The sequence below is a fragment of the Loxodonta africana genome, chromosome 13 (assembly GCF_030014295.1).
Source record: "Loxodonta africana isolate mLoxAfr1 chromosome 13, mLoxAfr1.hap2, whole genome shotgun sequence".
Taxonomy (NCBI): domain Eukaryota; kingdom Metazoa; phylum Chordata; class Mammalia; order Proboscidea; family Elephantidae; genus Loxodonta; species Loxodonta africana.
Window position 1 is genome coordinate 48,114,852 of NC_087354.1, and position 13,164 is coordinate 48,128,015.

Sequence of the window (13,164 nt, forward strand, 5' to 3'; positions counted from 1 at the left end):
TTGGAGTTCCTTCCACGTGCTGGCTCTGTGCCTAGTAGTGAGGACAGAGATGAATCAGACTCATCCCTGCCTGCCAGAGGCTCACAGACTGGTCAGGGCCATTGCCTAGGCTTCCAGAGGTCTGTACCGGAGGAGGTGCCGAGTGGGGCCTGAAGTGGGGAATAGGAGTTGGCCACATGGACAGGGTGAGGGTGCGTGGGGGTGGCGCTTGGGCAGAGGGAGGGGCTTATTCCCACCGCACTGTGTTCACAAGGACTCAGCCCTCCCATGACCTCTGAGGGCAAGGGCAGCTTGGCCTCGGGGACAGTGAGGATGACCGAGGGATGGCTGAACCTAAACAGGCCAAAGAGGTCTTAGAAGGAGACCTTTCAGGGACCAGCTCCCATCTTCCAAAGACTGAGAGCCAGGGGGAAACTTGGACCTTGGGGGCTGCCCCAAAGCAGGGGCTCTTGACCAAAGGTCCCTGAATGGGTGGGCTCCATAAACCCTAAAGTTGTGATAAAACTGCGTGTGGGTATACGTGGCTGCACATTATCCTGAGGTGAGGGTCTCACTTTTGTGCGATGCTCACAGGGATCCACGGCCCCAGCAGTGAGAAGCCCTGCTCGGGAACACCGGGGCTGAGAGGTCAGCTCCTGCCTCTTGCAGATGAGGGAACCAAGGCTCACAGAGACACACTCCGTATGTTCCCAGGCCCAGCTCCGCTGCTTCCTCTACAGCAGTGTTTCTGTGTGACTGCAAGGCACTCGGGATCCATAGCCCCAGGGAGCCGGTGGAGGTACAGGTCTGGGCCCCACTCCCAAAAGGGCTGATACAGCATCTGCACACCAGCATGGAGCCTCGGTGCTGAGGATGACGTACGTGTATGTGTGCAAATGTATGTGTGTGCGTGTGCCTGCGCGAGCATGTGTGCGCCACGTGGGAGGTGCTCTGCAGGCAGCTTCTGAAGCTGGGCTCAGACTGGGGCTCTGAGTTCCAAATGGTGCTTTGCTACTGTTTGCTGGGTGACCTTGGGCAAGATACCTGCCTCGCTGTGCTTCAGTTTCTCCGTTTGTAAAATGGGCAGAATACTACTACTACTACTACTACTTCATGGGACTGTTGGGAAGATTATACAAGCTAATGAAGTAAGCCCTTGGCACAGTGGCTGGCATGGGGGACCTGTTCCATTTTCCCTATCTCCCTGACTCAGGGTTTGGGGGTGACAGGCTTGCTGTGTGTATCGTCTCAATATAAGGATACGTTTTTAAGTCTGGTTGGTAGCAAGGTTCTTGTTATGGGGTCGTCAGGACCACCTGGAGAGCCCTGGAGCTTTGCCCACTCACCGAGCACACCCCCAGAAGCCCCAAAACCCTGTCCCTCTCAGCTCTCTCCCACTGAGCACTGATCAAGGGTGCACAGCCCTCACGGCCTGGGGCTCACCCATCTCTGGGCCCTCCCAGCCCCAGGGAAATGGCAAGAGCTCAGCAAGGAGATGCCTGCCCTGTCTGGGGCCCGTGGCAGCTGGAGGCCTGTACCATCCCGAAAAGTGTTACTAAAAATTGACAACTTGGACCTACCCAGGGAGACAAAATGATGCCTCACATAAGGCGGCCCTTCTCTGGGGCAACTGACAGAACGTGGGTTGGGAATCACAGTTCTACCACGTTGGCCATTGAGTCAACAAGTATTTATTGTGCACCTACTATGCTGGGCTCTGTTCTTGGCACTGGGGATACAGTGTGAATGAACTAGACCAGAGTTCCTGCTCTTGTGGAGCTTACATTCTAACGGGGGTGGGCAGGAGACAGAAGATAAAATAAATAAAATAGGTGGTACGTCACATAGTTCAAAATGCAGTAGAGGAAGACAGCATATGTAAGGGGAACATGGATTCCAAGTAGGAAGTGTGGGAGGGCAGCTATTTTAAATAGAGTGGTCAGGTCAGGTCTCATGGAGGTGCCATTTGAGCAAAGGTCTCGAGGCTGTAGGAATGAGCCTTGTGGGTGTATGGGGGGAGGGTGCTCCAGGCACCAAGTGCAAAGGCCTATATTAGCTGGCAAAATATTAGCTTACTTTGGTCCCTGGGTGGCACAAGCAGTTTGCGATTGGCTGCTAACCTAAAGGTTAGTGGTTCAAACTCACCCAGAGGTTCCACAGAAGCCTGGTGTACTGCTTCTGTAAAGATTATAGCCAAGAAAACGCTATGAAGCAGTTTTACTCTGTAACATATGAGGTTGCCATGAGTTAGAACCAATTTGCTGGCAACAGGTTTGTTTTTGTTTTTTAGTAACATATACAACCCAAAACAGAGTGGCTTAGACCTAGCTCATCTAGCAGTCCAGTGCAGGTGTGCCTTAGGGATGGTATGTTCCTAAATGCGGTGATTCAGGCACTCAGGCTCCTTCCACCTGTGGCTCAGCCGTCCCCTACCTCCCACCCAGTCATTTTCATCTAGCAGGAAGACGGGGGAAGAGGTCATAGTGAAGGCACACCTACATCTAAAGCTCCCGGGCCAGGAACAACATACCATCTACTCTTATCACACTGATACGAACGAGTCACAGGGCCCTGGTAAATGTAGTCCTGGCTGGGCACCTGCTTCCCAATGACAGCTTGCTCTCCATGATGGAGGAGGGAGCGTAAGTCTATGGTGGTGGTTGGATGTTTCTGTCACAGCCCTGAGGTGGGAATGTGCCTGGATGTTCAAGGATCATCAAGGAGGCCAGCTGGCTGGAGAAGAGCGAGAATGGAGGGAGAGATAGGTGTTGAGATCAGAAGTAACAGGAGAAGATTGGATAGGGTCACACGGGCCATTGTTGGGTCTTTGGCTTGTGCTCTGAGCCAGCTGGAAGTCCCTGGAGGGTGGGAGCAGGAAAGAGATGTGATCTGCCTTTTGTTTTAACTGGCTCCCTCTGGCTGCTGCGTGGAGAACAGACTGCAGGGGGCAGGGTGTAAGCCGGGAGCCTGCTAGAAGGCTGCTGTGTGGGTCCTGGGGAGAGGTGACAGTGGCTGGACCAGGGCGGGAAATAGTGGAACCAATGTATTTTGAAGGCAAAGAGAACAGGACTTCTGGCAGGTTGGATGTGGGGTGTGACAGAGAAGGGAGTTAAGGGCTGAGTGCTAATGTTTTGGCTCGGGCCAGTTAATGAGACAGGTCGGTGGTGGGAGGGTCTGAATGTGTGTGTGGGGGTCAGGAGTTTGCTTCTGGATGTGCTGAGATGTCACTTAGACCTTCAAGTGCAAGCCTCAGCCCCTGTGAGCCTCAGTTCCTGGCATGAAAAGTGGCAGTGGTTGAGCGGACTGCCTAAGAGGATTGCTGTAAATGGCCTCGGTGTGGGGTCAAGGGCACTGAGGGGCAGCCTGCTGTGGAGAGGAACCAGAGGCCGGGTATAGGGCTGGGTGGGTGAAAGAAGGGTCTTGTACAACTGCCTGGGCCTGTTTCAAACTCTCAGGCTCCTGCTCCTGCCCCTCCCTCACCAGGGGGGATCACTGCTAGCAGAGCCAGTGTTGCTCCAGGACGCCCAACCCTCAGGTGTGTGGGGGCAGATAAACAGGTAAGAACCACACTCCAGTCCTGTAAGGAGCACAGGATGGGAGTCCTGAGATCTGGGCTCTGGTCCTGCTCCACACTCCTTTTCTGGGACCTGGTTTGGAGAACCTTCTCGCCTTGGCTTTTCACCTAGCAGCTGGGCTGGGCTGGGCCTGCAGGTGCCTGGGGAAGGGCAGGACACTCCTGCTGCAGAGAGCCCTCCACTCCATACCCTGGGTGGGCAACAGACTGCACCATGCAACCCTCGTGGTGGGAGGCGTCACAAAGCAGTGGTACTTTATTCCCCTCAGGTGGGGCTGACAGGGCCTGACCCTTACAAAGAAAAATGTTAGGGACACAGAAGTGGGGAGGGGCAGTAGGAGCCTCCCCTCTCACTGCCCCACCCTCTCACCCACTCTGTGGGGCCAGGGCCTCCAGACCACAGGGGCTGAGGGCTTGCTCGACAGGGGCTGGCTACCCGAGGGAGGCCCAGGCCAGGCCCTGTGCGGAGGTGGAGCCATCTGCTGGCAGAGTGGCAGGTGAGAGAGCAGGGAAGCCGGGGGGCCCAGCAAAGCCCTTCTGGTGCAGGCAGCAGACGGAGAGGGGGGTGACAGGTGGGGCTGTCCTTTGTCACCAGTCCTAGGCTTTCAGCACACTTGTGGCCTCACAGGGGCCCCTGCTGGCTCCGCCTCTCCTCCAGTTCCCTGCATACCCACATGGACACCACAGCAGCGTTCCCATCGTTGAACTGCATGATGAACGGGTGACCCTGTGGGGAACAAGAGCAGCTGAGATAGGCAGTCCCCAGACTTGCACATCAGTACACTTACTGTTTGCAGCCTGGATTGCATGTCTTTTTCCCAATAGCCCCATGAGGTGAGAGGGGAGCTCTCAGCCCATTTCACAGCCTAGATAACTGAGGCCCGAGGCAGGGCTGGGGCATGCCTGCGCCTGCTGAGTGGACAGCACCAAGTGTCTGGTGCACTCAGCGGCACAGCTCAGATTCAGCCTGGTGCTCCACCACCATTTCCGAAACTCCAGCAGCCTGACAGCACCTTAGGTGGGGCCTGTGAACGTCCCACCTCCCTGGCCCCTCCCTCCATGGCGCCCTCGCACAGTTGGCTGCATGGCCTGGCCCCTGCGCTGCCAGCTTTCTGGTCTGGTGGCTGCCCACAGACCAAAGAATCATCTTGTCACAGGTGCTGTCGACCCCTTTTAGTTGTCTTCTTTGTCTAAAGCGCTCCTATAAATAAATCACCATCTACAGCAGAGGGAGGCAGCCGTGTCAGGGGAGGAGGAGTGTGCTGGCCTGTGAAGGGAGGAGAGCGGGCTAGAGCTGGACTTGGCGGGGTGGGTACTGTGGCCAGCAGCCCATCTCTGGGCCAGGTTCTATTTCACCAGTCCTCTCCTGCTGACCTACCATCTCAGGGCCTCCTGGGAGTTCCCAGTGAAGGCTAGGGAAAAGCAGGGGCAGTCACCAGGCCACCTGGCCGCAAGTCACAGGGAAAAGGAAAACAAAAAGCCTCCCGTCCCTCCTCCTCCCTGGTGGCTTCTCTGCTAGGGAAGCTACACCTGGTGGCTTCTTCCCCAGCCCAAACCATGTACCTGCATGGAAAATGGAGAGGGCTGGGCACCAGAGCAGGCCTCTGGTCCTGGGCACAGTGGGGAACTGCACCCATCTTCTGGGGTGCGCTGTACCCTGCTTGTACCCTCCAGATCCCTCCCCCACCCTGGGCTGGGGGTCCAGGATTGCTTTTCCCCCTTTTCTGATATACCTAGCCTTGACCAGCAGCCCCGGGGGTGGGGGGTTGGGGTGGAGGATGCAGGCCCAGGGCTTGGATGCCCTGGGAGCCCTGACCCCAGGGTCTGTGGGAGCAGTCGAGGCCTGGGCTGAGGGAGGGAAAGGGGTCTGTGTGGCCCACCTGGTCTACATGTCAGAACTGCAATGTGTCTGGGTTGACACTTTGTCCCCTTACCCGGCCTTTCCAGTGCAGGCAAGCAGAACCATGCCAGGAGCACCCTGCCTGGTCCTAACTCACAGGCGCACAGGACATGTCAGAGGTGCGTAGGGAAGAAACTCAGCCCAGAGAGGGGAAGGTCAAGGGCATGGGCGCACCACCCAGGGTGACTCACTGAGGAGGCTGTGGTGGAGCTGAGCCTGAGCCCCCCCGGACACTTCCAGTGACTCCCCATGACACTCTGTGCGGGTTCCCACCACCCCTGCAGAAGCCCCAGGGAGGATGCTGCTGCAGACGGCTACTCGGGATGAGGAGGTGAGAGCCAGGCTGGGTGGGTGCCCTGCAGGCGGCAGAGGCCTAGGTGTGGGGCTGGGGCAGGGAGGCCCAAATGTTCCCCCGTATCTGCCCACCCTAGGCCTGCTTTCCTTGACCACTGCCTGGACAGAGACCATTCTTCCCGAAGAGACAGTACAGAATTCCTTTTCAGGAGGCTCCGGAGAGGTGACCCCTTGCCCTTCCGAAGCACAAAGGCAGAAGCTGTGCTCAGAAGCCAATGGCCCCCTCCCCCCAAGCCCGGGGTAACACAGTGTCACTTTCCCAGAATGCCGGTGACTTTGGGGTCCATATGCTCCATCTCTGTTATCATCTGTTCAGGAGGAAGCAGAGCGGAACTGCGGAGGGGCGAGGAGGCATTCCTCTGGTCTGCAGGGAGGTGGTGCTCGGCCCTTGTGCCTGCAGGAGGGGGCAGGAGACGGCTGCTCAGCTGCCCCTCACTCTTGGATCTGGGGGACACTCCGGTTCTAGTCCGCCCCTCGCTGCCTGGGCAGTGACTCCCATCTCTCACATACCACGGATGAAGCGCGGTGCGTCCCTGCAGGCAGTGACCTGGACAAGTGGTTTTCTCCCCCAGCCACTGTCAATGGCTTGGGTGGGCACTGAGAGGAGAGATGAGAGGGGACGCGGGAGGGAAACAGGGAGGGGGAGGATCCCAGCCTTCTTTGGTGTCCTGGGCTCTTGACGTGTGAACTTGAGAGCTGCCAACAGCCATGGCCCACCAGGAGAGCACACAGTGCTGCACAGGAGAAAGCGAGGGAGGGGGCCGGGAGGGGGTCCCGACAGCATTAGAGACCCTCGGGGGCTCCATACTTGGGCCTGGCAGCACCCCTGCCTGCAGCACCCCACAGTGCGGTGTAAGATCACTCTCTGTGCCATAAAGCTCATCTGGGCTGCTTTCTGTTATCTGCAGCTAAAGAAGCACCAAGCCCCAGGCTGCCTCCCTTTGCAGATGAGGACCAGCAACTGCAGGGAGGCCATCCTTGGCCTGTGTGGGCTCCCAGAGCTGGAATGGGAACATAAGGCTCTGTAATCCCAGCCCACTGCCTGTGCTCGCTCGGGCAGAATTGGAGTGGGCAGAGGCGGGGGAACCAACACCCGGATTGCAACTCCCCCTTGCCTTATTTCTACCACAGCGATTCAGGCCACCCAGACAAGGCTGAGGCTGCAGGCTGCAAGCCCAGACCGTCCGGGCACTTGGTTCCTATCAGCATCATTCCTTGGCTGGTCACTCTCACTTGACTCTGCCTCCTCCATCAGCCCTGTGAGTCCCCCTCGGTGGGGTGTCCTTGACATTCCCCCCTCCGAGCTGAGTTTCCTTCCTCTGTGCACCCCTGACATTGTCCTGTGAACCTTTGAGTTAGGGCCAGGCAGGGTGCTCCTGGGACAGCTCTCTGAGTTAGAAGGGCCGGGTAAAGGGACAAAGTGTCAACCCAGGGCGAGGGAGCCTGGACGGTGCTTCTTCCTGTCCTCAGACACATCTCAGAAGAGATGTGGCCCAGACAGGGGAAGCGACTGGTGTAGGTGCTGGGACTGGACTCAGGTCTTCTGGTTTCTACTCTGGTGTATCCTCAGGGCTGGCCTGTCTCCCCTCTGACCGGAGGGTGCCATTCTCTTCTTCCTCCCAAGATGACACCTGGAGCTCCTCCAGCCCTGGGACATGACAATGCAGGTGCTCATCATAAGCTCAGTCAACAAACAAACACAGCTTGATGGACAATTCTGGAAAAGCACAGAAGTCACTCGCCACCCTGGGGTGTCTGCAGGTGTCCAAAGTCCCAGGTGGCTCTGGACAGACTCGAGCAGATAATGGCACAGCCAGGCGCTGCAGTAATCCTGGCAAGGCCAGCGCCTGGCGATGGGCGACACTGCACACATCACACTAAACCTGAGCCTGGCGACATGGATGAGTGCTGTGTCCCATTCACCCCACTGAATCCCACTCACTCTAGGAGGCACACACTGCCTTCATCTCTACTTTTCAGATGAGGAAGCCAACACAGAGGTGGGAAATTGTTGAAGGTTTGGGTTGGAACCAGAACACGGGTCTTCTGACTCCATATCCCAGCTCACAAACATGTGATCTCCTGCATCTTTGATCAGAGTGCCAACCTGAGGGTAGGGTTGGAAGCGGCCCCACCCCTGCAGCTGGTCCCTCCTGTGCTGGATGGAACACACACCTTCAAGGCAGAGGGATCCAGGTCTGACAAGCTCTCTGAGGCCCTGCTGTGCTATAAGGAACAATGGAAACACGGAGTCATGCCTCCCTGAAGCCGGGAGACAGACCTACTGCTAGCTAACAGCATCCTCCCACCCAAGGTGACTGCCCCAAGCCCAGGCCTCTCTCCTCCACGCACAGCATGTTAGCGACCATGTCTGTACAGCCTGGCAGGGTGCATGCCAGGCTGGAGCCGCTGAACAATCTTGTTGGCCTCATCACCAGGCCGTGGGAGCCACTCTCATTTCCTGGATTCTCCCAGGGCCAATTGCATCAATTAAACCGGCGAGGGTTGAAGTATTATGGTCCACAGACTTCGTCACAGAAGATGGGGACATAATGAAGGGAAAAGGATGGGCCTGCAAGAGGTAGGATGGCTCCAAAAGTGGGACACGGGGGGAGCAAGAGATGTGGCAACAACCCCCAGAGACGGCAGAACCCGTCCGCCAACACCACCACCAACGGGGAAGTGGAGCAATGGTGCTGGTGAGGAAGGGCCTTGTTGGAAACGTAATCGCTTCTGAAGAGGAACGCAGATGTCAATACACCCCTCCTCCACCTGGGCAAGAGCTTCTCAGTTGTGTTAAGATTTTGACTCTGCCTTTGTAGTGACGACTCCTGTTCTTGGTCACTCATTTCCTGCAGGACACAGAGGCTGCGAGCCTGTCCTGGTGGCTCAGGTGTGTCCTCAGCAGTGAGACCTCACTGTCTGCCCTTGTTGGGTTTTGGATTTATTTCTGAATAGAAGTTCCTCTATGTGGGGTTCCCATACCTTCTTCTCTTCAAATAACTTCCTAAAGAACATCACATTAGGTGACTCCTTCTAACTTGCTGGTGTGGCTGCAAGATCTAGCACTACGCCTGTCATATAGTTGGCCCTCAATTAACACCTGTGGCATGAAAAAGTGATCCCTATATTTTATAAAGGAGTCCTTGAGTGGCGCACATGGTTAAACGCTCAACTATTAGCGGAAAAGTTGGTGGGTAATACCTCAGAAGAAGGCCTGGCATTCTCCTGAAAGGTTACAGCTTTAAAAACCCTGTGAGGCAGTCTGGAGTCCCATCAAACGCTGGGCCACAGCGCCCCCACCTGGCCCAGTGGACAGCCACAGGATGCAAGGCTGCTCTGAGTTCTTGATGGTGACGGTGCTTCTTGCTGGCTCCAAGTACCTCGTCTGACCGTAAGTAATTCATCTGAACTGCTGGCTCACAGTTACTGGCAGTGATTAAACTCTGAAATAAAACTTTCCTGCATTTTTTTTAAAGGTTCTACATCAGTTTAGTGGATGCCTAAGAGGAAAAGGAGAGGTGGGCTATCCAACAACCAAGTGAATCGGGGTTTTCCTGACACTGTGCCATTGAGACAAAGTACAGACATATACGGAATGCTAACGCAGATGGAGGACTGCAACTGTCACCCATGATCCGGCTCTCGGATTTGAGTGTCCTCCAAGGGAAGTCTCATGGATGACTTTATAAAGATGTCTACAATGAACACTGACACATTCTTACCAAACAATTTTCTATAAATTAGGCTGTACTGTATGATAACGTTCTCCCTACAGCTGTGTATAATAAAGCGTGTTCCAATCCCTCCTTACCCAGGAGAACGCTTGGGATGAGAGATGTCAGATGTCCCATGTCTATTCTGTGCTGACAGGTAGCAGGGCTGCGACTGCCTTTACAGTATTAATTACATGAGGTAATAAATCATAATCCTCCCTGGGGGGGATCAACGCTTCCTTCCAGGCTGGGTGTGCATCAGCAGGGGGTAGTCAGGGAGGTGGTGGCTGGGAATGGAGGTGGGAGGGGAGCCATGAGTGACTCGGAAGGGAGAAGCTGAGGTATCTCAATAAAACTGATTCTCTGTGTGGGGTAGTACAGGGAGCCTTGGACAGCTGGCAAGCCTTCTCCTGGCCATCCCACTAGTTGTGAAGGGTCACAATGGCCTCACCTACAACAGAGATGACACTAAAGGGGGGAAAGTCCAGGCCTGGCTTCATCTTTCCGTGTGGGGGGAATTCTGTTATTACAATACTCCTGACCCCTCCCAGGGAGGAGTGGCAACACTGGGAGGGGGAGGTGTGCAGGGCTCAGCCCCTGAGCTCTCTCTGTGGGTCTCCTGCCCACAAAGAGGGTGTGCTGGCTGCCAGCTCGTGGTCAGGTTCTCCGGCAGGCTCTGGGCCCCAGAGGGAGGCCTAGCAGTTGTTCCCCTGACTGGCTCAGCTCGTAAGTTCTCAGGAAGGCCACTGGGGTCACACACATAAGTACATTCTTCAGTCAAGAGTTGTATAGAAGTAAAGTTGATATTTTTCCCCCATTTCCTGAGTTTTATTTCTCAGTGGGTTTTGGTATTTGCTGGCCTCCTCACACCCACCTAATACCAGCTGCCCTCTTGTCCTGTTGGGGTGGGATGTGAGAACTAAATGAGATCACTTACATAAGAGATGGTGTTTCACAGACACACAATGGCCAGGTGTGAGGTTGGCTATTATTCCTCCACACAGAATGTGGCCCCAGCATTATGCAATTCGGGGGAAGCAAAGCTGAGAGAGTGAGCCTTGTCTCTGCACAGCTAGCATGGAGCCTGCCTGCCTGTCCGGACCAACTTAGCTGGGCAAATGCCATGGGCGCAGAGCTGCCAGATGCAAGGCATTTGTTCTGAGAATGGACTTTCTCAGCCCCTGATTTCTAAAGCCTTCCCATGGCTAGGGGTAGGGGATCCCCTTCTAGCCCTTCATTTTCTTCTAAGACCTCAGAAATGGTTTGCAGCTGCAACATGCCATTTCAATCAACCTTCTTGAGTCTAGTCTTCACAATGGCTACAGAAATAGATGTTTTCCTCCAAACATTCAATTATTAGCAGCAAACTTTTTACCTCTAAATGGCTAGACTGTACGCCAGCATCTAAGGGGGTCAGGAGTGCACCACCTTTCCTCCAAGTAGATCCATGTGTTCCTATGCTGAGTAATTGGTCAGAAAATGGCCCACTGAGAGAACATGACATTTCCCAAGGTCTCCATGAACCATTCTAGGGCTTGTGCTGATGGAACCAGTGCAATGTGGCAGGTGAGGAGGCACAGGACTACTGCAGTGGGCCAGGGGGAGGGGAGAAACACGGGGGATGCTGGCACTCATGAATTCGTGTCTGAGGGAGCTGACGCAGAGCACGCTGCTGGCCTGTTTAAGGGGGTACTGTGGGAGCTGCCCCTGGCACGACCTCAGACAGGACTGGCGGCGGAGCAGGGCCGACTTGGGCTGGACAGATGCTTCAAGGGTTGTCTTTTGAGGCGATGGCTGTGTAGTGAAGGAGGTTTAAAGACACAACACTCAGGGGTATGTATTCTCTCCTGCCCTCTTTTTCCCTTACATCGAGTTTGGATGTCTGAGCTCTTGCTACATGTGTGTACTTGTGTGTGCACGCACAAAACAGAACTGAGTGTGACAGTGAAAGAATAAGGAGTTCCAATGAGAGACTAGGATAGCCTAAAAGCTTCCCCTCTACAAACTCCTAGACATGCCAGATGAAATAGAACAATTTTTAAAGAAGCACAGCTAAACTCGTAAGAAAGAAAGGGACAGTGCTAAAAATGAAGAGGGAACTGAACCAGAATAATAAGTGTGTGAGTGGAAGTCTTGTGGCCCTAAGAGGAGCTACTGGTTCTAGGAATGTAGAGACTGGAGTGAGACAGAACACTGAAAAAACAAAAACAAAAAAACTGACCATGCACTAAGGGAGTCTTCACAAATAATCACACAGGCCACATACTGACCACAGTGCCTGAAAATTAGACAACAATCACAAAAAGATACTAAAACACCTCTGAATATTTGGACATAAAAATATTTCTAAATAATTCACAGATCAAAAAAGAAATCCTAATTGAAACTGGAAATTACTTAGAGCTGAATGACAATGAGAACACTACATATAAATATTTATGGGGTGCAGCTAAAGCAACATTTAGAAGGCAACTGATAGCCTTATATGCATATATTAGGGAAAAAGATTGGAAATTTATGAACTAAGTGTCCAGTTCAATAAATATAAAAAGAACAGAGTAAAAGGTGTAAAGAAAACCCAAGACAGCTAAAGATATGCAAACAAAGGGATTAAACAGGAAGATACCACAGAGATTATCAATTCAATAAAAAACTGGTTCTTTAAAAAGACCTTGAAGAAAATCGGTAAAGGAAAGAGAAGACACAGGTAAACACTATTAGGAATTAAAAGAATACACAGTCCCAAATATAGCAAGAATTTAAAAATAACAGAGCATATCTTATGAATGATATGGAGCCAACATATTTGAAAACGCAGACTCACAATAGAGAAGAGAGAGAAGGAGTCAGAGCTGGAGGGAAGTGGGGACAGAATCGTGGTGACTGGCAAGGTGCCAACCAACACTGATAAACCATCACCCCTGACAAGCAGGTCACAGGTTGAAAGCCTTGGTATCAAAGTTAACCTTTCAAATCCAAATCACTTCGCATCCACTGTCTCCTCTTATTTCAAGGGGCATCCAGTTAAGTAAAGGCTGCTACTCCTTAAAATCCATGTTAGTAACAGTGTTTCTAGTTTCTTAATAGGGAGAAACAAACCACTCACACAAAAACTGAAGCCAAAGTGGGAATTTTTTCATGCTATCTAATAAGCCAGGTACAAAAAACACAGAGAAGAAAAAAAGATGGATTAGATACCAAGTTTTGGGTAAATACCTTTAAACAAAGTGCCACCTTTTTTTTTTTGTTTACTGTGTTCAGCTATGATGTCCCAGACTTGATCCCTGCCTTGTTCATTTCAATGGAATGAGCTGCTGAGAGGGGTAAGGACAGGGACACCCAAAGGCTGGCTGGGCAGCCCCTTTGAAAGATCTGAAATAAGAGCATAACAAACGCCAAAGCCCCCAGATCTGGTCTATGAAATACAAGATTAAACACCACCGGTTACTCTAGAGTTTCCCCTAGTAGCAACCAATGGTTTCCCTTTGAGACTGTCGCCTCCTTTTTTAAATGGAAATCCACAAAGAGGAAGCAAACCATGTGAAAATTCCGATCATTTTGCGATCCAGCAGCAAATAAAAATCATCAATAGAATCCACGTTTAGCCTCGAGCGATAGTTTCTTAAACAAAGCACAAAGAA

General features: G+C 53.2%; 1 protein-coding gene across 24 annotated transcripts in view; it reads right to left on the minus strand.

Moving 5' to 3' along the window:
* Positions 1–1,654: 1,654 nt before the first annotated feature.
* Positions 1,655–13,164, minus strand: part of MAP2K5 (mitogen-activated protein kinase kinase 5) — a 279,846-nt gene continuing 268,336 nt past the window's right edge. For 22 of the 24 annotated variants that reach the window (XM_064267345.1, XM_064267344.1, XM_064267343.1 and 19 more), the window contains one exon: positions 1,655–4,280. In XM_064267345.1, the coding sequence (XP_064123415.1) occupies positions 4,159–4,280 (122 nt within the window). In that variant the 3' untranslated portion in view covers positions 1,655–4,158. The other 2 variants (XM_064267346.1, XM_064267349.1) reach the window with 2 other exon arrangements.